The sequence below is a fragment of the Mytilus trossulus genome, chromosome 4 (assembly GCF_036588685.1).
Source record: "Mytilus trossulus isolate FHL-02 chromosome 4, PNRI_Mtr1.1.1.hap1, whole genome shotgun sequence".
NCBI classification, from domain to species: domain Eukaryota; kingdom Metazoa; phylum Mollusca; class Bivalvia; order Mytilida; family Mytilidae; genus Mytilus; species Mytilus trossulus.
In genome coordinates this window covers 92,309,299-92,331,573 of record NC_086376.1, presented here as the reverse complement: position 1 = coordinate 92,331,573, position 22,275 = coordinate 92,309,299, and the positions used below count along the sequence as shown (strand labels likewise).

Below are 22,275 nucleotides of genomic sequence, written 5' to 3'. Positions count from 1 at the left end.
ATGTAATACAGCAACATAAGACAACCACTGAATAACAGACACCTGATTTGGGACAGGCACATACATGTACATACAGAATGTAGAGGGGTCAAACATATTAGCGAGATTACAACCCTCCCCTAACCTGGAAAATTGTATAACAGTAAAACATAAGAACGACAGTCGAAACAGGTCTAACTCATCAGATGGATACAAACAGAAATACATCTTACAAAATTAAAAACACAGAGTGGACTTGGCCGGGTACTTGTACATCAAAACAACAACAAAAAAGACACTATGTACAGATTTGAGGGTACTAGCAGCTACTGACACCTAATTCAAAGTCCATGGCAACTAGTTAAAAAAAATCATGCACCTTATACTAAATAATCAATCAGTACACACCCAAAATCCAATTGATTTAGTGTAAAGACGTCAGAAACAGTTAGAGAAACATATTTATGGAGAAATTCCCCGTTTCTATTCGAAGAAAAGTATCTTTTTCTCCCTCTGTTACTAAAGAATGTGAGTGCAGCTGCAGACATCAGTTGGAATCCTAATGCGATTGCAATAAATGTCCCAAGTGAGTGGAAACAAGGAAGTAAAGATGCAACATTTGTTAATAAACCATTTCTAAAAAAAACACTTGTAATATGCAAATTAGTCAAACCTCATATAACTTTATTTGACGGCTTACGTTTTGCATCCAAATTTACACTTTTAATGTACATTAAATTAGATGAATATGCCTAGGTCTTGCTCTCTTATATAGACATACATGTATTTGCATTTCAGCTAAACCACATTATACATGTATCATTGATGTATGTTCAGTCAACTTTCCACCAACGACCAAATGGCGTAATAGATAATTATCAACTAATATGTCATCGTACGGCCTTCGACATTCAGAAAAACTCATACCACATAAAAAGCTGTAAAAAGGCAACAAAATTGCAACAGTTAAACATTTAGAAATAGATAACTAATGGCCTGATTGATGTACAAAACAACAAAACAAAAGAAAAAATATGATATACAGCAGCAAATAAAAACCGCAGAATTACAAGAGAAAAAGAAAATGATTTACAGCAATAAATGAAAACCACTGAATTACAGGATCACGACTTAAGACAGGCACATAGATGTTTACATGCACAAATTGTAAGAACCATAAATTAATCAACCAAGTTAAGTTTGCTTATATCAGGCATATGTATCTATCATATAACACCCATTTTCCTATATTATAATTACACAGTGTCTCTTTTACTGATAGTTATTGTATTATATTGACTAGGCACAACGATGTCTGCCATCGTGAACAATGTGTACGTTCGTATTGCAGAAATAATCGTTTCTTTCTGAACATATTCTACAAGACTTACATTAAAATACAACGTCTGATACAATACTAAATACTAGATTAAAGAAACCCAATGATTGCTAGTTACCGCCTGAACAGCTATATATGGTTAAGAGCTGAAACAAACTAAATTAGGCGGTTTTAAAACTAATTTTTTTTCCGATCATTGTCATTGTGTTGAACACATATCCCCAATGATCTAGCCGAAATGGTACCATAGATACAGTTAAGTTTGCCTCTTATCATTATTTTTATCTAGAAGTTGGCAATAAGGGTCCGTTGTTAAACAACATTTTACTAAAAAAGGGATGATTTCAGCTTCTATCATACTTTTCTATGCAGACTTGCAACCTTCCAGCAGTGCCTGCATATGGAGTAAACATCTTTCAGTCCAAGTGATATTATATAGCTCGCTTATCCTATCATGATTTTCAAAGTCATACCTTCGGAAGTTTTATGGACGCCTCATTTCCTCGATTGTGAAATCAGATTTGGACTTGCACGAGCAACAAGACGGTGGTGCATGCTAGGCAGGAACTGTTAATGCATTTTCGCGTGGGTTTGAACCCACCCCACTTAAAAATTGTAATTTTCAGTCTATTTTCCAATATTAAAACGAGAGGTGAAACATCGACAAATTCAATGGCCACGACCTATGTTGATGCAGGTTAATCCGTTATCGCTGGTCCTTGTTCAACCTAGTGGCATTATCTTGGCATGTTCCAGAAAGAGGCCAATATTTGGGAGTATTACAGATATTTTTCGAGTTGGGTTATAATTTATAAATTGTTTTAAAAATGTTTAGGATCTTTTTTAAATATCGATAAAGGAAGGGCTACATCAAGAGAGTAAGTAAATTTCGTTTTAAGGTTAGTCAGCCATTTCTGATTGAAGTCACTCACTCCTCTTGCACACGGTTTTAACCTTATCAATATTGAATTTAGTCTACAATAGAGACATTCCTTATCGGTCGTAAATAGGTAAAGTAAAAATTCTATATTATATATTATAACTAAACAAGATTCAAATGAAACACACAACACTGTTTGTAATAAATACACATGTTTTAATTCAATTTCTGCTGGAACACTGTTTCGCAAAGAATAAGAAAGTCCAATATGTATTCAACATTGGGAGTTTTATATCCACTACATAACTGATAGAAGAAGAGCGTCAAATATTAGAGTAGAATTTACTTGTAGGTCATGCATGCTTGATTAATGCAAAATCTGAATCAAAATAATTTGTGACAAATGTCACAAAAAGAATCTATTTTTAATGCTATAGAAAAACAGTGTTTTGTGTAAAGGTGTTTTGATAATTTTACACTACAACGCCGTAAATTTCTTTTTACCACATAAAACTTACTCAGAGTGGTAATGAAGTAAAGTAGCAATTCCAATACAATATCGATGTACATCCTATACAGGTGATTCTATGATATTGCTTCTTAAAAATGGAAAACTCACAAAGGGAACTTGGAGTCATCAGTGTTGTCCTTAAGTTTAGTTCTCTACTGACTTTGTCGTGAAATCGAGATACAAGTAAAATAAAGCAGACTTTGTTGTATCTAGGGTATCCATAATTGCAAATTCCATGGGATAAATACAATCACAATAGTCACCATACTTTGAACTCTTTTCAATAATTTGTTATATAATACTAGTACATTGTAGGTTTGAAGAAAATCCTCCGTTGTCAGATTTAGAATTTTATATTTTTTTTCACGTTTTAAAAGTTTTTCCTTTCATACATAAAGAATAACAAGCACAAATTTTGTATACATTCCATTCATTAAATTATTGGAAAGTAAGCTAATGAAAAAAGAAAAGATAATTGTACAGGAATGAGTTGTTTCCAATTTGATTCGAAGACGGTTACTTTGACCCACATGATATATTGTAACATTATACTTTTATCTTTTTTCTAAGAAAACCAGACATGTGGTCTTTAATTTATTGTCTTGTCATGGTACCTGTTGTATCAGGAATTTTACAGTTCCGCGAAAAAGCATATATTAAACTACCATACAACACTGCTGGGGATTATAGCATGTTCAAAGATGGAGCGACAAAGGCTAGCTATCATGCTTCGACAAGAATGTTATATGTTATTGGTATGTTTACAATGTAGTTGTGATAAAATTCTTAAAAGCTACATATTATGTCAATGTTCTTTCAAACCTCCTCGGTGGTATCGTGGTTGAGTATTCGCTTCGGGTGCGAGAGGTCGAGGTTTTAAATCTCGATCGGGACAAATGGAAGACTTGCTGCTTCTCCGATAATCACACAAAACTTAGGATTTGTGTAAAAAAGACTGGTCGGCTCAGAGTCAGAATAATGTGGCCGAGTATGGTGGCACGACTTCCGGCAGCCTGTCACTTTGTGAAATACCATATTCAAAATTCGGCTGAATGTGTCGGTCAAGTACAAAACACGTTTAATTTTTATATAACATTAAGATGCTCTCTTCTTCAATAGGCGTTAATGTGTTACATGACTGTAAACAGCAATCCATCATTATCATCAATGTTCCTTTGTGAAGACTATACATTTAGTTTCGCATTATTCTTTTTCATTTTTCCTGGAAAATGTTCTTCCGTTAAATATAGGTTCAAAACTGATATGTTCGTTTTTGGTGCAGAAACGTCAATTATTAGTAATTTAGTCACGAATAACACATGCACATGTCAGAAGTGACAAAAAGAATTTGTGATGGAGATAAATTGTAAAAACAGCATTATTATACAGTTAATAACATTATTCAACCATATAGAAACAGTGTTAGTTTTATTGATAAACGAACAAGTCGATACTAGTTTAATCTGGACACCTTATTGCTAAATGGTCATTTGTGGTGTTACTTTGTTGTCATGAACATGTCGAAATTGACATATATGATCCTACAATGGTCATTTGTGACAAACTAGAACAGAATCAAGGAATTATTAAAGAAGATATTTCAACATATTAAAACATTTTTGTAAAATATATCTTTTAATATGATATTTTTTGAACGAAGCTTTTAAATATCTGCATTTGTTTATAAAAAATAATTCAAAAATTATTATTAATATACAAATTTGTAATAGTCAAATGCACATACTTTTAACGTTAAAAGCAAATATCAAGAATCATAATATATTGTTATTACCTCAAGCCGTATATTCGAATGTTTGATTGACAATAGTTGGTTGTTTAATGTCCAGTGGCAATATTTCATGCCGGTTCAGGACGCTAAATTTGATTAAAACCATTTTTTCTTTCCTGAGTTGTGAATGTTTTAGAAAGGATGAATACGTGTAAAAACGTTTTAATCCCCCCCAAGATAAAATCCTACAACAAATTCTAATTGAAAGAAAAAAATATGACATATATTCTATTTTCCTTCATACAATGACAAGCATTGCTCAATTGACATAAACTTTAGTTTCTGTGTTGGTAATGTTGCACTCCTGAAAATACATATATTTTAGTATGGCGTTCATTATCACTCAACTAGTATATTTATATTTGTTTAGGGGCAAACTGAAGGACGCCTCTGGGTGCGGGAATTTCTCGTTGCATTTAAGACCTGTTGGCGACCTTCTGCTGTTGTCTGCTCTATGGTCGGCTTGTTGTCTCTTTGGCACATTCCCCATTTCCATTCTTAATTGTATATATATTATAACAATTATAGGTGGTTCTTCGTCTACTGTAATTTGTTTTACTTGTTGCTCTTTTCTCTTGGACTCTCGACAGACGAACTGCATCTATGAGAGCTGATTTTGGTATCTTTACATGATGGGGGAAACTAATCTTGAACATCTTGGTGGGGGCCCGGAACTAGCTGGAAACAATGCCTTTGGTGGTGCTTTGCATTGCTGCCGATGTAAAGGCAGGTCGGGCGTAGTTGCCGATGAAGAGACTGGCCGGGATCGACTGACACCTATAAGTTTCAAAATTCAAACTTTTTTAATAAAACAAATAAAAGCAAAAATAACACAAACAACAATAAAGTAAAACAAATATTTTCAATTATTTCCATAACAGAAAACAATTAATATGTTGAATAAACTTTATTTATGATTACTTTTATTGCTAACCCAATGATAGTTTTCCATAGATTCACCTGCAAATTACCTGTCAATTTAAACTTTTGTAAATTCTATTGTCCCAAATAACAAATACAACAGGTATTGTTCTCTGTATAGTTTATTCACCAGGACCTTTAAATTTCTTCCAAGAGAAATCAATCACTCATTGATAAATTTTCCTGAACAACAAATTGAACTGTCAATGATGAAAAAATACTTATACCAATAGTAAGTAGGGACTCACAAAACTGCATGTGGTGTTGTATTTATTCAATACCAATAACTCGTTTTTAATGTGTTCAATATTAATACTGATTCAAAAATTAAAAGTTGACTTCTGATCAAATATTCAATATTTTTGTGTGTTTTATAAATAAAAATTTGAATATTATTATTTTTAAATTAAAGTCTTCATAAACACAAGTCTATAAATTAACAACAACATAAACATGCAAATTCATTGGAAAATACTAAAAATTGTGTCTGAAATAAACTTTTTATATATCATATTCATAGACATATAGTATGTATTATATGTATTATTATGGATTTAATATTGAACAGATTGAAAATATATTAATGATATATTGAATAAATACAATATTGCATACAGTTTATGTGAGTTTATAGAAGTATTTCAATAAAAAAGAAGATAATGTCAGGTAAATTAATCATTGAGTGATAGATTTCTCCTAGAAGAAATTTAAAGGTCCCATCAAATAAACTAAACAGAGAACAACACCTGTTGTATTTGTTAGATGGAACAATAGAACCTACATAAGTTTAAATCGACAGGTAACTTGCAGGCAAATCTATGGAAAACTATCATAGGGTTCGCAATAATTGTCTTTATTTTAGTTAAACTTATTAAAAATATTTTACTTTAAATCGTAATACTTTTAAAATCATGACTTACCTATAAGTTTCAAAATTCAAACTTTGACGTCTCAAAGCAGAATTTCTTCTTATATAGCAATCATTTTATTGATGTTATGCCAACGTGGCTTTCTTTGTTACTAACTAATTAGAAATTACCTACTATGGGTACTGTCCGAAATAAAGTCAAAATGTTGCATAAGTAAATGTCCCATATATAATAGAGAGGTCACTTTGACTTTGGTGATAATAAATAATCTTTAAATGACCAGAGAACTGTTTGCATTATCCTATGGTATACATATTGATTAACAAAATCATTACCTTTCTTTTTAAAATAAAATTTAATTAATATTTCTAACGTCAGCTATGTCCAAAATGCATGTCAAATATCTGTCACAATATATACCAAATGAATATTTATGAAATAAGACTTGTTGAACTTTATATATATTTCTAAACATATGTTCATAGTTGTCTTAAAATAAGGAGATGTCACAGTGATATGATTGTCAATGAGACATACATTAACAAAAAAACCCAAAAGTACAAGAATAACTGTAAAGTTAGATTTTATTAAAATAGCCTCTAATAAGTCATTCAAAAATTAAACTGATAAGGGCTTCATTTGAATGTACGGGATGTATGCATACGCAGCCACGTCCGATCGGATGGGGATGTGTAAGGAGATGGCAAAGCTTTCTCTGTGTTATTAAAGTTATAAAAACCCTTGCAGCATATTTCTGAGGTGTCGGTTAGTGGTTTGTTGCAAGGCAGAATTTCTGACCATATCCTAGCTTTACAAGTACTTATCCATATTATTTTCCAGAGTTCATCGAAATTCCTGCCTCAATAGTAGACCGACCTACCCTGAAGAACCTCCTTAATTAACATGTATCTATTGTTATCTTATTCTCGCCCTGAATATGCCTGCGATTTACATATACAATAGTGGGTCAATGTCATAAAAATATAAACTTTTTTGTATTCGGCACAAAACTGTGAAGGGCGAGGTCCCAGTTTTGAGCCGAATACAAAAATGTTTATATTTTTATGATATTGACCTAAATTAGATATATTGTTTTTTTACTGCAACTAAAATTAATACATTGACAGCTATTTAAATTGTATCACAAATTTGAAATTTATTCTCATCCCTTAATGAACCCCTGATTGTAGAAAAAGTGTTCCATGATGAAATTGACATTGCACAAACTATAGCTGTGTTACTATATTTAGGAAATAAACACAACTAGTTGCAGTTTAAAAAACCAGGTTAAATCCACCATTTTCTACATAAGAAACTATCTGTATCAAGTCAGGAATATGACAGTTGTTTTCCACATGGGATGATTTGTTTGAGCTTTTGATTTTTTCCTTTTGCTTAGCGGCTTTCTGTTTAGAATTGTCCTCAGTATTTTTGTTATTTCACCGTTTTTTTCAGTTTATTTACTGATTCTATGTCTTTGGGGAATATCTCATATTCTTTGTTGTCCTATTATGTTGTATTAAAGCGAATCCAGGATAATACCAAATAACCGGACAGGTGAGGACAGTAAGAACATTTTTCTCATCAATTTTAATTTGCAGGAACTGGAACCAACTTGATGCACATTATTGACTTAACCAATAAGGACAATCCAATCATCTTGCTCACTCACCATTTTAATACGGTTGGTGATGGTCCAATAACAGATGTTGAGGCATGCGCAGACACAATTGCTGTAGCCATTGAGAGTAACACAGTGGCCGCTCATGGACATGTAGAACTATTCCTTCCCTTTACGAAATTTGATTCCCAATTATCAAAAATTGGACGTGTTCCAGGTATGGGGTTTATATAAATTTGACATTGAATTTCACCTAAACATACATTCGAAATGACTTTTTTCTAAGTAGTGTAATATTCCGAAAAAAGAAGTTTAGTTTGTTCATTTATGAATAAATATATTTGTATCTTAATCTTCTACCATTGGTGTCTAATAATTTTACTGTCTACATGTATATTACAACATGTTTCATCTTATATTTAGTCTTATTTCATACTGAAATCATATGTCACGACTTACCTCTTTCTATGTTTTTCTTTTCTAAGCATGAAGTAACTGTATTTGGCTTTTAATGTCACAAACAACCTCCATCCATGTCCTCATTTCTAAGCCTGCAGTACAATATAACTGTTTTATGCGTTAAATGTCGTAAAAGAGGGACGAAAGATACCAAAGGGACAGTCAAACTCATAAATCTAAAATAAACTGACAACGCCATGGCTAAAAATGAAAAAGACAAACAGACAAACAATAGAACACATGACACAACATAGAAAACTAAAAAAATAAACAACATGAACCCCACCAAAAACGTCACTTTCACAGATAACATCCTACCTCGTTTCCTTTTCCATGCCTGCAGTAACTGTATCTTGTGCTTTATATGTCGCAAATAACCTTCTTACATGTTTTCTTTTCCAAACCTGAAGTAACTGTATTTTGCCTTATATGTGTCGCAAATTACCTTCTTACAAGTTTTCTTTTCCAAACCTGAAGTATTTGTATCAGGCTTTATACGTGTCGCAAATTTCTTTCTTAAATGTTTTCTTTTCCAAACCTGAAATTGTCGCAAACTACCTCTTTCCATGTTTTCTTTTCTAAGCTTGAAGTAATTGTATCTTGCTTTATATGTCGCAATCACGGGGGGGGGGGGGGGGTAACTTCTATATTTTTTTGGTAGGGGTGTGCCATTATTGCCTAAAAAAACGTACCCATTTTAATATAACATTCACTGAAATTCAATACCTATAGTTATATAAAAATTTAAGAAAGAATGACATATACTTATATACAATATATATAAAATATATGACCCATGCTTATATAAGCACTAACTCATCATCACTCATAATTCATTAATATACCAGCTACCCTTAAGATTTTATATATAAATTGACATCGTTTGTTGCACATATATTTTATAATGTAAGATTCTCAATTAAGAATATTTATATATGATATGTAGATCATACCCCAAATCAATATACAGAACATCAAACGTAAATGCATTTTAATATAGGGTGTCATTAAAAAGGAGGATCATTCTTATATAAAATCTCGTAAAATTATGACCCATATTTTTGGCACATCCCCGTATACCCAATAATAGGAAGTTGACCCCCCCGTGGTCGCAATATTCTTTTCTAAGCCTAAAGTTACTGTATCAGGCTTTATGTGTCGCAAAACAGGTGCATTCTTCCATGTATCTTTTTCTAAGCTTGGTAAACAACAGAATGCATTCACAAAATGCGCATGCTCAACCATTTCAGCCGGACATACTCCAAAGGATATGGCATTTACGTCCGACTGTTCCAGGTTAGTTGTCGTAAATGAAGGCAGACCAGGATTACTCCACAGTACGTTTGAAGATCCACGTGGTTCAATCTCTGTTATCATAAAAAACGACCAAGGATTTCCTCCAGAAATTAATACTAACTTTGATAGCTTTAATGATAGGTATGATTCTATGCTGTTTGTATCAGTGGTTTATAAATAACTTTTTGTCTAATGTATAAATTATTGAACAGATTTAGTAACGCAGTTATAATCGTACGATATAAAGGCTTGTTTACTAGTACACTGTTCTTGATTTCATCAAAATGAAACACGCATTAACTCGAAACTTTCATAAATGAATATCTAAAACTTGTAAAACTTATGTAAAACTTCATTTAACATTAAAAAGAAATAAATGTATAAAAAAGGATGTAGTAGGATTGCCAGTGAGACAACTTTCCATCAAAGACCAAATGACGTAGATGGTTACCAACTAAAGGTTACAAAATATCGGCAATGAACAAAACACACCGCCCAGCAAGACATATATGGCCACGGAATGACAGAATGACAGATGTTAAACAATGTAAACGAGAAAAACCAATGGCATGAAGTATGTACAAAAGAATAAACAAAAAAGCAAATACCGTATGATATACAGCAACAAACAAAACCACTGAATCTCAGGCTCTTGACTTGGGACAGAAACTTACATATGGTATTGGGTCAAACATGTTTGCAAGATTCCAACCCTCCAAAAACATGGGACAGTGATGTAAAAGCACAAAATAAGAACAAACTATAAAAATCGATTGAATATTCTGTTAAGAAAAATTTATATGCTTGTCTCATTTCCTTAGGTGTTTGCATAATTGTAAGATCCTTAATAGCTTATGCCATCAATGTCCTCGATTATAATAATGTATTTATATATAGAATCATATTTACAGAGTTAACGAATATCTTAGAAACGGAGTCCGTTACATATTCCGAGGGGACCAAAGTGCCAACGTGGAAACCACATTTTCTAAAGATTTAGAACCAGAATCTGTAGCTATAGATCAAGACGACCGATATGCTTACATATCTCTTCAAGTATGTACCTTTGACAATTCATTTTACGTATCACAATATTCGTTGTAATCATAGAGTAATTTTACACAGAAATCGTTGGTATATTTTGTAATGCAAACTACATTTGTTATTTTTACTTCGAACTCTTTGTTTCAGAATTCTTATATTTACAATGGTATGAATTCGTTAGTCGACACTTACCAATTCGCTTCTGTCTGAAGCGTATAATTATGTGTTATGACAAAATGGGCCTCATCACAGTATTGTTACATGCGAATGGATAATATGGCGGCTGTCACTAGTAAAGCGAGAACTGCTGACCCTTCTTAATCACATGGGTTCTCTTCTCGGTGTTTGGTTTAATTTGTGATGTTCAAGTGTACTTTTCTCTGTAAAATGACACAGAAGTACGACGTACGCTAGTTGTATTTCAATAGTTACTCTTATTCAGAGTTACAACGTTGAAACATCAGCGATAAATGCTCGTTACACAATTGTTAACTTCTCCCAATTTTTATTTTAAAGTAAAATGTCATAAACGAATTAAACATATACTGCCACCGAGGAAAATATTATGTTGTTCTTCAATGAGTAAGGGGACGACCATTTGATATTCTGGGGGGGGCCAGGAGGATTTTGAAAATAAATAACTCAGCCTTGATAATCAAAAAAATAAATGGTTTGTTCTGTGGTAGTTTGAAAATAAATAACCTGACTTGCAATGTATTGAAAATAAATAACTCAGCAGGTCTATAGCTTCTTGTGCCTTCAGCGGTTCCAAAACCATTCAAAAAAAATTTTGCCTCGCTCCGCTCGGCAAAGTATGTTTGACAATACTTTTCAAAGAGGCTAGGTCAAACTAGTTCAACTTTAATACTATGTAGGTATGTAATACATGTATATTGCTTGGGAACATTAATGATTCATTATTTGGTGAAGAAAATTATAAAATACTTTATCTAATTATAAAATTGTCTTTTATAATATTATTATTACTATGTATTTGTGTTTCGTTCCTCCTGTATCGCTATGTATTATCTTAAAATGTTGGTATATTATATTGTCGAATGTCCTCTTGTACACATGCAAGTATGTGTCTGAGGTTATCATGGTTATGAATGATATCTTGAATCTTAAAATTTCTGCAGGGGATAATGATATTTTCTGATTAAATGGTACATTATGACTTGACTATACATGTATTGTTCATAACTAACAAATATCTAAAAAAATGTATGTTTTCGAATATCATAAATATTGTTGTGAAAATGAATAATCAGTCCCTTGCTTTAATGAAAATGAAAAATCTAGCTTCAATAGTGCAGAAAATGAATAATCTGTCCTCTCAGGTTACAAAAATAAATAACTGATCAAAAACAAATCCTCCTGGCCCCCCCCCAGAATATCAAATGGTCGTCCCCTAAGATAATTACTGAAGAAAACAAAATATATTTTCTAAATTTCTAAGGCACGGTGTTTAATAATTTTATATTGATAAATGGATCACGTATTGTAGGAAAATAATGCTGTGGTGAAGTTTGATATCACACAAAACAGGATTATAGAGATATATGCACTTGGTGTCAAAAACTGGACGAATTTCGACATGGATGCTAGCGATAGAGACGGAGGTAATGTTGTGAAACTCTCCTTAATTGCATTACATTATGGTTCATTCGAATCCGTTATTTTGATTGGCTGACAACGTTTGTGAGGGTTTACTGTATCAAATTTTATTTTCATATACAAATTCACAGGTATTTTTTTGTATGACTGCACGTGTTACCCGTCAAATATTTAAAACAATCCATGGAAAAGCAAACTAAGGTGGTATCTAACACTACAGGGTGATAACTCTGTAAAGTCAGCTAAACGTTTTAATTACGTTGTTTTGTAAAAAGAATATTAAGCTTCTCAATGATTAAAATTAGTGTTTGTCAAACTGCTATATATGTATTTTTCTGACAAAACGGTTGGTTCAAACATTTTTAAATTTTTATAATTTTGTTAAAGGGTCAAAGTAAATACTTTGACAACATTTTATGAAAATTAAACGATTCAAATTAAGTTTAGTCAAAGTGTTGGGTACCACCTTAGCTCGTCTTTGTCGTGGTTGTTACTCCATACAAATGTTATGACAAGAATTGAATGTTTTTAGTTATAGGGTTTGTTTGCATTGATCGCACGCACATTTTTAGAATGAAGCGTTTCGTGCAATATATGTGCTTTGATCAACGCTTTCATACACAAGGACGATTTCATTTCTTAATTGAAATAAATGTATGCTCGTCATGACTCCCTTTAATGTTGCGACAATATGCCTCCGATAATACATCATTATATAGAGTGTGACTAGTATACAGTGATCTCTTCTAACACAATAAAGTGCAGTGATCTTGAAACAAAGTAATTTATAAAATTATAACGCAATTCGAATCAAAAGGTTATTTACTTTATCGTCGAAGTTTTTGTATTATCTAAAATAATGTTGATTGACACGTGGGTTTGAAAGAATTTGCGAAAATTTTAAAATTGATAATAGATTTGGGGAAAGTATAAAAGATACAAAAACTGGACAAAGGACCAGAACACATCCCAACCACCCATTCATTTTGATTTTTTTTTCGAATTTTACACAAATTATGGTAAAAAAGAACATTTTTAAACTATTATCAGATACTATTGGAATTAAAAATAAATATTGGTATGGTATTGCAGATGATATACAGTAGATTATATATAACGATGCGTATTGCATCAAAATTTTACAAATTTAAAACTTTGCATTTTTGTTTCAAAATTGTATTCTACAAGATTGTTTATAAATTGCTTTATTGTATCACTATGTAAATATTTTATTGTATGTTATGCATATTTTTTTTTTTTATTGTTTTTGTATATTAAAAAAATGTCTGTATTTAACCCTATAGTTGAAACATGTACAAGGGGGATTTGTTTATTGGTTCTACCATATTTTTTCTTTCCTTGATATATACGTTTCGGGCACAGTGCAAGGCGGTTTGGTGCCATGGTATCTCAGTAGTATGAGTACCAATTCCGACCAGGAAAAATTAAAATATTTGCTTCCGCAAATTACCAATCTAACATTGTTGGGATGTTATTTAGACGAATTGTATATAAAAAAATAATTTCAGCCTGAAGGTGATTCGATGGATAACATCTGTCGTAGAGTTGGCACTGGTTCAAAAGTTCTTATAATATAATATGTGACTGCATCCTACATTAATTTTATTTTTTTTGGATTCGAGCGTCACTGATGAGTCTTTTGTAGACCAAACGCGCGTCTGGCTTATGTACCAAATTTAGTCCTGGTATCTGAGATGAGTTTATTTACAAATCACTGGAAATTTAAAGAATTATTTTTACAAATTCCCCAATTTAATTTCATGGATAACCAATAATCAATAGTATTAAATATCCTTTGCTTGACAAAAAAAATTAGTTAAACAAATAAAGACAATAAATCATCTTATTGCTTACTTTTGTAAGGTCTATTCTGACAATTTATCAAATCTTATTTGAATAATGAAATGCACGCCTCAGAAACAAAAAAGTATTTAAAATTGAAATGAATAATATCAACATTCTCAATGATATTGATATTTGCATATGTATGACATGAATTAAATGTCTGCCAACAACAGCGTCAAATGCACTTTCATGTTTTGAATGTAAATGCACTATGCATGTAATTTGCTGTAAAATAATGACGATGTAGGTTATTGAACATCTGTTTGAAGTTTTTTATACTCTAATGAAAAAAAAATCAAATTAAGCAAACTAATTCAACTAACTTTTTGACAGACTAAAAACATTTTCATATGAGGCAAATATTGACATTTTTCATGAAACGTTAAATTTAGCTTTGGTCATACACAAGAAATCAGTTGAAACAAGCAGATTTACTCTTTTTGTGGTACCATTAGATGTTTCTGACGCACACTTTCTTCTTTTCAACGTGAGGTAAAATAATAATTAATTATTTGAAGTCAAAATGGGTGCTGTAAAAAACAATTAGGAAAGGGGAACCTGCAAATGGTTAATGTCATCCACATTTTGTACGCAGTTTTACTTTTAATATTCATTATTCGATAGATGTTTGAATGATTTTACAGATTAAATACTTGAATGAAAATTACAAAAAAAAAAAAAAAAAAAAAAAACAACATTGTAACTGGTTCTGAATCTTTATTTGAATTCTCTGATCCTCTGAAAATCCAAAGTGCCTCTTCTTTCTAGTTATTATGTATAGTTCCAGACACCTTTTTCTAGAGATTATGCATAACTCCTGAAAATTTTAGCGACTAAAGTGACCAGAGATTATACATAATCAATGAACATTTTAGGAATATACATAGTCCTTCATTGTACATATTTACTGTAACATATACATGTATTTCATGTATAGCGATTATTCATACAGTCATATAAATATGATTTTTTGTTTGATATTTCAAAATATCAAAGAGTGACTAATTACTACAAATCATGACATAGTGACTTATATATACTACATGATAACAAAATCCTTCAAAATCAATTTTAGATTTACAAATGAATTCGAAATTAAAATTTACACGTGCCTTTTAAAAGCAAGGACCAATTCTTTATAAATATTGTTACTGATTATCCGGTCTCTTCATATCCTTATTCGCCATAAATCTAATTAAGTTATTTGAAAAAAAACCCAGTGAAATTATTACTTCGAGTATTCCAACACAGGTAAGTTTTCTAGATTTAATGTACTTTTCTCTCTTTTTATTTAAGGTCCAAACATGAAACGTCATCATATATATTCCTTTTACCAACCACGCGATATAAAGATTGGAGTTGTTAACGGCCAAGCATATTTATTCACTGCAAACACTGGTGCTATTAAAAGATTTACTCAGCAAAACGAAGGCTTTGATTTCACAGATGCTGCAAGAGCAAGGACTCTTCATAATAGTAAGTAAGAGAAAAATAAAATGAACTTCATCAAACAGGCAATGCATTGATATTTTGTATCAGTGTTTGTTTTTATGCAATCTTTACACAACAGGTTAAAGGAAGAAATAATGCTTGTTTGCTTTGTTTTACAAAAACATAAATAAATACCAGAAGCAATCTTTACAAAACGATTTTGTGAAGATAAAGAATTAAACGTCTTTTTTACTTTCTTTTCGCAAAAAAAAACCACACAAATATGCCCTAATCAATAAATTACAATTGTGTCCTGTTAAATATTTAAAAACAATGACGTGTGAAGAATACGCTGAAGGTCATTGTCATAATCCATTATTCTGATGTGTGTTTAAGTTTTGTAAGCATATTCAAATTAACTTAAAAATTTGGTAACCCAACATGCAAGTTAACTTCTTCTGTGGTAGACCGGACATAGATCTGCATTTTGAGTAGGGCTGAAGACTTATCAAAACGTCTGCCAAAAACCAGACCTATGGACAGGTCTGCTTTTGTCCAGTCCTGAGTATAGATTTGTTCCAAACCCGACAGGTAGATAGGTATGATTTTGACCTGTCATGAGGACAGGTATCTTGTTGAGGTATTGTCGTGTTTTTCACTTTTCATATAAATTTTTACCTTTGATCATTTTCACGATAACCGTTTTGTTCTATTTTCTTGACTCTATATATACACATACATTCATTCCACATAAATGGATACTTGCATTTGTTGATCGAAAACAAATGATAATGAAGAATTATATTAAAATTACAGGTGGCGCTATTGATGAAGCTTTAGTAGGAGCTGATAATAACTTAAAGATAAAAGACGATGCTGATTTAGGTAAAAATAAATGTAACTGTATATGATTTTTCAACCTTTATAAAGATGTTTATAATCATATTCAGATACTGTTACGTGCAAAGATGAAAACAAAACTAAAAAGGAAAAATGCAGCGCATAATTCAGTTTTATACAGTTAACTAATTTTGAACTGCATATACTTTTTATTAGAACAGCTGTTAAAGGACAGCACAATAAAATATAGTAAGTGATGTAAAGATGTTCAATAGATATGAAGTCTTAACTACTGCGGCAAATTTAGTACTGATCAGACAATTTTCTAGCAATCAATTAAAACCTGTTCAGTTGACGTACAGACTGTAATTTCACTGCACAAATCAACACCATATTATTTTGTGAGAAAAGCTACTGACAAGTACTGAATTAACAACATATTAAAAGTCTAATCAGTTTTGTATCGAAAACAATAAAATAGAAAAACAAATATTAACTCTTTACAAGACTGAACGTTTTGAGTTTTTAAAATATCAGATGATTATCAATCAAATCGTTTATGAATGACGTTCATTTTGCTATTGTTAAAATTGTTTACTAAATAGACCAACTTCATTCCCTTGTTAATTCGTTTTGTTCTTAGTATTTATTTGATTAAAATTCAACAATGCACTTCACTCACAAATAATTTACATTACTTCTTGTGTCGTATCGCTAACTTGTAAATGCAGAAAGAAATTCCGAATAATGACGTCACAACAAAACGAGATAATCGTTTCTGATATCACCAGAAAGAAAACATGACAATGTTTGTTCAAATCTGATTTCAAAAGAATAAGTGCGAAACTATTTTTCTCAAATGCATGACTTACGATACTTTAACTGTCATGTTGTTAATTTTTGTTAAATATCTAAAATTTGGCTATGAGTCAAAATCATTTATAAAAAATGAACGAGTAAAGAAGGACAGGTTTCTAGCTACGACAAATAAAAGCATAACCATGGTCATATCTAACACTGATATTCGATCTGCAAACGGATAATGCAAGCATGATAACATCTTTTTTTCTTCTTAAAAATGATAGTTTTTTTTTGTACAATATGCCTTTAAATGTTAAATGTCAAGGAATCTATAAATAACGTTATAACTTTCCTGCCATCTTGATTTTAAAACAACTTCATTACTCTGAATAATAACGGTTCATAGAACAGTCACAGAGGAAATTACGCAAAACAAATTTTTCGACATGAAATAAGTAACAGTTATGTACTCCCTGTTTTTTTGTTTGTCTATTTCCAAGTTTTATATTATTTAATTTGGAATACCGTGTGTTGACATTTCGGTTGAATATTACGTTATGGTGCATTCTTTTGGTAACTATTACCAGTTTTTTAAACTATAAAATAATATTATAGCATATACAATAACTGCGTTTTTGTTGTGTAAATGTATAATAAGATTCATGATACAGTCTTTTGCAAAAATATTTACTATATTTACTAGGTTAAGGTAAAATAATAAATTATACTGTTAAAAGTATGTACTCCAAAGAGTTTGTAATATTAAAATACAAATCATATCTAGTAATATATCATATCATAGGCCGTTTACATATAAGTGGATTGGATGGTGTAAACAGTCAGGGTCTTATACAGAACCTTCATGCATATGGCGGTCGCAGTGTTTCCATGTGGAATCCAGCCACTTTTCAACGTGTTTATGATACCGGCGATGACCTGGAAAAACAGGCTAAAAACAAGTACTCTTCTACATTTAACGGCGACTGTAACAATTTAAATTTATCACCAGCTGGTGAAATGGATCTCAGGTCGGATGACTATGTGAGTAAATAGAAGCTTCTCAAAGATTGGAACTTGTCACGACGTTAATATATATTACTGATTTATGTTACATGGCGACCACGGTGACTATGTAAGTAAAAAGTAGAAGAAAATGAGCGACTATCTAAATTTGTGAATCTGTTTGTTACATACAAACCTAGATGATGGTGCGAACGAGACCAATGGATACATTCTTGGTTTGTTTTTTTAAGTTTTTTTTTTTACGTAGTTGTAGTCCAATGCTCTTTAAATCAGTGCTTAATTTTTTATTTTTTTTTATTTTCATGGGTTTGAAGGTTACTAATATAGTATTAATGTATGGACTTTTTCATATTGGCCCTGTAACATGCCCGAGGTGTTAATAATGGCCAAGGATGGTTGTAATGGTCCTGAGGCAACGCCGAGGGCCATTACAACTGTCCGAGGCCATTATTAATATCAAGGGCATGTTACAGGGCCAATATGAAAAAGTCCATATATTGATACTTTTATTAACCAACTATAAAGGCAACTTCATTCAAGAACAGTCCTCGAGTCTCGGATACAAAATTATACAGCTATCCACACACTACAACAGGACCAGTACAGAAAAGCCCGTTTCATAACATTTCTTTTTTAAAAATGGTTTTAATTCTTCGATTAAACAAAGAGTAAGAAACTTACCGTGAAGAAGATACAGGAATTTCATAGCTGAACTTCAACTTGTCTTTTCGCATGGAATTTTAGTCAACATTGTCATTGTGACTGTCAGATGTAAATTCTGATTTCTCATCCAAGTACTTAATTTTATGCTATTTAATATCATTTCATCTAGCAAATAAAAAGAAGCTGGGAAGAATAAATCAGACAGTTTAACTATTTAAAGTCTGCATTCTGAGGATTGAACAACGGAAATGAAACAGTGATAATAATCGGAAGTCGTACTCGAAAAAGGCTGTGAAATATTTCCGTTTTAAGTCGTTACAAAACAATGTCAATGAACATCATTTAAACTTGTTTTTATGATATTAAGTTTAAAAAAGAATAAAAAAAAAATGTCACACTTATTTAAAGAAATAAAACGACATTTTGATTTAATCGATGTCCCGTTTCATCTGTTCATAATGCATGACTGTGATTTCGTAATGCACGGGTGTGATTTCGTAATGCATGACTGAGATTTCGTAATGCATGACTGAGATCTCGTAATGACTGGCTGCAGCAATTTCTCCGTTCATAATGACCAGATGTCGAAATTTTCCTTTTATAAAGCATGGGCATTTCTATACATATTGTAGTAAGTTGGTTAATAATGAGTTGTTTAAGACAAATAAACGCGTCTGCATGGCGTACAAAATTAATATCCTGGTAGATTTGATGATTTTTAAGCAGAATATCAACGCTGATGTTTTACCTAAACGACATGATATATATTTGTAATGCGAATGACAAGTAAAGGATCGCAATACATTGAGATAAGATGTCATGTATAGCAAAGGATGCACTTTTATCAGATTGAACCTACCCTTTTGATCGGGAAAAGACTGTACTAAATCAGGAATATCAAAGCTAGTTAACATTCTTCCCCTTGAATGATGAAGAAAGGCAACAGTAGTATATCGCTGTTCTAAATTCATCAATTGATTGAGAGAAAAAAACCTTAAACTGAGGAAACACATCAAATATAAGATAATAGTTATCAAAAGTACCAGGATTATAATTTAATACGCCAGACGCGCGTTTCGTCTACATAAGACTCATCAGTGACGCTCAGATCGAAATAGTTAAAAAGCCAAATAAATACAAAGTTGAAGAGCATTGAGGATCCAAAATTCCAAAAAGTTGTGCCAAATACGGCTAAGGTAATCTACTCCTGGGGTAAGAAAATCCTTAGTTTTGCGAAAAATTCTAAGTTTTGTAAACAGAAAATTTATAAAAATGACCATATAATAGATATTCATGTCAACACCGAAGTGCTGACTACTGGGCTGGTGATACCCTCGGGGACGAAACGTCCACCAGCAGTGGCATCGACCCAGTGGTGTAAATAGTTATCAAAAGTACCAGGATTATAATTTAATACGCCAGACGCGCGTTTCGTCTACATAAGACTCATCAGTGACGCTCAGATCGAAATAGTTAAAAAGCCAAATAAATACAAAGTTGAAGAGCATTGAGGATCCAAAATTCCAAAAAGTTGTGCCAAATACGGCTAAGGTAATCTACTCCTGGGGTAAGAAAATCCTTAGTTTTTCGAAAAAGATAACTACGACACAACACTAAAATGTAACACACACAGAAACCATCTATAATATAACATTGTCCATTTTCCTGACTTGGCGGAGTGTAACGATTATTTGAGTAAGTTTAATGGACTTCCTTCTTGTGAATGTACCTTGAATTTTGGTATTTTATTATACTTTTCTACTATTATGATAATCTTTACACTTTAATATTATTCGACAATATATAATGTGAATGAATTTTAAAGGGTGTTGAACCTACAGCTGTTGTCTTCGGTACCCATAATGGAACTCCACTGATAGTCACAGCATCAAGATCAGGAATGATATATGCGTTTAATGTTATTGGCACAGCTCTATCATTCCAATCCGTACACCGAAGAGGAAGTACAAATCAAGCATGGAACGTGTTATATCAGAACAATTCTACTGGGGATTGTCTCATCACAGATATAGGGTAAATGTTTGGTCACATTAGTCAAAGAAAACGTTTACTGACAAAAATAATGATGACAATGCAGTTTACTAAAAGAAAAATTTGTCTAATCCGGTAGACAATCGTTAGTCCACGAAATATACAGATCACATTTTCAAATAATAAAATATACAAAACGACACACTAAAACACATGAGAGTCAATGAAAACTGCACAACAAACCCGATTCGCATTGAACATAACCAATATCAAATAAAGTGTATACATTGTGAAAGGTGAATTTTGTCATACAAATGTGAGATATAGCTAGTTAAAAAAACAGGTTTCATCCAATATTTTCTTTTGATAATGTCTTAATCAACTCATAAAAATGGAAATTATGATTTACTTGTTCTGTCGAGTGATAGCAGTTGATTTTGTCAGGGTTTTCCGGACATCCTCCTTTTGCATTTACCTTTGAGTTTGATTTTTGTTATACTGTTTTGCATGATTTTTGCATAGTTTTCTGTTATTTAGATATCGATTTTATAAGTAGATTATATATTTTTGACTATATTCATTATAACATTTTTCTGATTAGACTAAATAATTTGAATAAATGTTAATATTTTTTGTCTATATTTCAGTTATGTGGATGGAAGCGCAGCGGGATTAGTTTATGTTATTGGTTCTGGATCCAGCTCTGTTGGTCTTTATGAAATATATGATGACGGCATTACAAAAAAATAAATACACAATAATGCTTTAGTTTTATAAAAAGTTTCTCAATATACCACTAAAAAATACTGAAGTCCAAAAGTTGATATATCGATGTTTAATCTGTCGAAACATTTACTTGACAAACTTTCTCTACAAGTTGTCTCATTGGCACTCTTGTCACATCTTCTTATTTCTATATCCTAACTTCACCATCTCAATCTTTATAGAAGTTCCCTTTTTTCTGTTTTCCTGTATAATTATTGAGTTTATGTGGTAATGTTGGCTTGTTGACACCGAAACTGTGTCTCAATCATATTTTCTTCTTAACTCCATATATTTAAGTAAGCGTTTAATTTTTATTGGAAATAAAAGGAAACACAAATATAAATATACAGTTACAAGCAACAACTGATATACAGGCTTCTGACGTAGGACAGTTCCACAAATGTGCCTTGGACAAAAACCTTTAAAAAAGTCATAAAAGATGTTCCTTTCATGATTTCGTTCAGATGTTTGATTTTCTTTCTAGTTGTATGACAGAAAACGAATATGAAAATAGACTCATCATAGAGACCAGTATTGAAACTCATCATAGAAACCAGGATTGAAACTCA

General features: G+C 31.7%; 1 protein-coding gene across 2 annotated transcripts; it reads left to right on the top strand.

Annotated features, from left to right (window-relative positions):
• Window positions 1-2,247: 2,247 nt before the first annotated feature.
• LOC134716311 (mesenchyme-specific cell surface glycoprotein-like) lies at window positions 2,248-21,709 on the top strand. 2 transcript variants are annotated; one of them, XM_063579210.1, is made up of 11 exons: window positions 2,248-2,328; window positions 3,280-3,464; window positions 7,890-8,126; window positions 9,619-9,805; window positions 10,576-10,720; window positions 12,216-12,330; window positions 15,488-15,667; window positions 16,439-16,507; window positions 18,066-18,304; window positions 20,775-20,983; window positions 21,589-21,709. In XM_063579210.1, the coding sequence occupies exons 2-11, from the start codon at window positions 3,290-3,292 to the stop codon at window positions 21,689-21,691; spliced, it is 1,659 nt and encodes a 552-aa protein (XP_063435280.1). In that variant the 5' UTR covers window positions 2,248-2,328; window positions 3,280-3,289; the 3' UTR covers window positions 21,692-21,709. The 2 variants fall into 2 exon arrangements, with proteins under 2 accessions (XP_063435280.1, XP_063435281.1); XM_063579211.1 differs by lacking the exon at window positions 3,280-3,464 and having other exon boundaries at window positions 2,289-2,328.
• Window positions 21,710-22,275: the final 566 nt, after the last annotated feature.

Excerpts from the sequence above, each read along its gene's own strand:
- LOC134716311 (XM_063579210.1), top strand. The coding sequence starts at position 3,290 with ATGTGGTCTTTAATTTATTGTCTTGTCATGGTACCTGTTGTATCAGGA. Across the intron at positions 15,668-16,438 it reads AGCAAGGACTCTTCATAATA|GTGGCGCTATTGATGAAGCT; the intron begins GTAAGTAAGAGA and ends TTAAAATTACAG. Across the intron at positions 18,305-20,774 it reads ATCTCAGGTCGGATGACTAT|GGTGTTGAACCTACAGCTGT; the intron begins GTGAGTAAATAG and ends TGAATTTTAAAG.